At 52.0% G+C, this 1,828-nt stretch overlaps 1 protein-coding gene across 1 annotated transcript in view; it reads right to left on the bottom strand.

Moving 5' to 3' along the window:
- Positions 1–1,255, bottom strand: part of GPATCH1 (G-patch domain containing 1) — a 49,521-nt gene extending 48,266 nt beyond the window's left edge. Inside the window, exon 1 of the mRNA XM_019654475.1 lies at positions 975–1,255. Within this exon, the coding sequence (XP_019510020.1) occupies positions 975–1,222 (248 nt within the window). The 5' untranslated portion in view covers positions 1,223–1,255. The remainder of the gene's footprint in view (positions 1–974) is intronic.
- Positions 1,256–1,828: the final 573 nt, after the last annotated feature.

The following is a 1,828-nucleotide window of genomic DNA, read 5'->3' on the forward strand; positions in this document are numbered from 1 at the left end:
TGTCTGTTCCCCTTCCCCCAATTCACCAGCGCTGTTCCCATCTCCCAAACCCCCCAATAAAAATCTTTAAAAAGAAAAAGGTTCCATTGAGCCAATAGATAGCGGTGATTCCGTTAGTGATAGTGACAGTGGTCCTACACAATAACCCTCCTCTCTCTTGTCTCCCTCACACCAGCCACGAAGGTTTTCAAAGGTAAGTGCAGGTTAATTTGTTTACTTTTCTTTATATTTTGTATTTTCTTTATTATTTTGTATTATATTACAGTATTGTAATCACTTCTATATGAATATTTTTGGGTTGTGGAACGAATCATCTGAGTTTCCATTATTTCTTATGGGGAAATTCGCTTTGATATACAAGTTCTTTGGATCACAAGCATGTTTCCGGAACCCATTATGCTCGCAAACCAAGGTTTTACTGCTTCACCCAGGCCACCACTTACTAGCGCCACTGCTAACACTCCAGCCGAAGCCATCATCATCTCCAGACCTCTTTTTGCTGATCCCCCTGCTTCCCTCCTGCCCGCCCACAACCCTCCACCTATTCCCAAAATGAACGGAGTAATCTTTAACATATACATCTCTCCCTGTTGTAAACTCCCCAATGACTCTCCTACACTTAATAGAAAAGCCCAAACTCTCTTACCACACCCAGTAAGATCCAGCCCCTGCCTCCCCTTCTGACTTCCGCTACCAGTCTCTCCCTGAGGCCGGCTGCTCCATCCACACCAGTCCTAGCCTGTCCCTCAATTTGCCAAACTGGATCCGACTTCAGTGCCTTTGCACGTCCTGTTCTCTCTGCCTGAAATGCTCTTCCCATCAGATCTTCGTGTGGTTGGTTCCTTCCTCTGTTTCAAGTCTGAGCTCAAACGTGCTCTCCTAAGAAAGACATTGCCTGGCCACCCCCACTCTCGCACGAGCCTGTTTCATCATGTTTCCCATCCCTCTGGGTCTCTCATCCGTCTCTGCAAAACTTGAGCGCCCCAAAAGCACGGCGCACGCCTCCCTTGTCGCTGTTCCGAGCGCCCGTAACTAGCAAGTCTTTCCCCGGGGCCAGCCAAGGCCCGGCACAGGGTTGTGCATTTTCGCCTCGAATCCTGGAACCCCGGCCTGTTTTCCACAGGCCCGAGAGACCAATCTGGCTCGCACCTTCTTCCAGCAGCTCCAAACCTGTCCCATAGCTGACCAAGTCCTCGTCGCTGTCACTGTCCAGCGCCGCCATGCTGCTTTCTTCCGGGCTCCGCCTCCTCGCTACGGCGGCCTAGACAGGCCAAAAGTCTCTGCTCTTTCTCCTCCGCGAATCTAAGCTTCTAAGCCTCAGATCGGCGTCTGGGAGTTCTCAAACCCCTCTTGGGAGAGGCGGGCTCCAACAAACGTTACCTCGGAGGCTTTGGCAATCACAACATCCCATCCTAGCTCCGCGGTGAGCCGGTGTGGAGTAGACGCCTGAAAGAAGCTGGAAACCACCCAGCTGTCCGGCTGCAGGGTGGGCTCCTTGTTCTGCCCACCACCTCCACGCCCCGCGCCCCTTCCGTTGCCAGCAGACACTGCCCCCCTCCGAACCCCACCCTGACACCCCGCCACCTGCCGGGGAAGTGCCTGTGCTTTCAGATACACACACACACTCACACACACAGAGTATGTGTCACCCTTAGGTTTGCACTAAAGGAGTCCCCTTCCAGACCTCTGGAGGGACTCACAAACATGGGAACCCGATACCCCAGGGTGAAGGCAGTTCGGAACAACATTTGATCAAAGAGAAAAATAAATGGAAAAGAGAACAAAAGAAAGGAATAAGGAGGGGGGCGGGGGGAGAGGAAAACAGGAA

The sequence above is a fragment of the Hipposideros armiger genome, unplaced genomic scaffold (genome assembly GCF_001890085.2).
Source record: "Hipposideros armiger isolate ML-2016 unplaced genomic scaffold, ASM189008v1 scaffold_224, whole genome shotgun sequence".
In the NCBI taxonomy this organism is placed as follows: domain Eukaryota; kingdom Metazoa; phylum Chordata; class Mammalia; order Chiroptera; family Hipposideridae; genus Hipposideros; species Hipposideros armiger.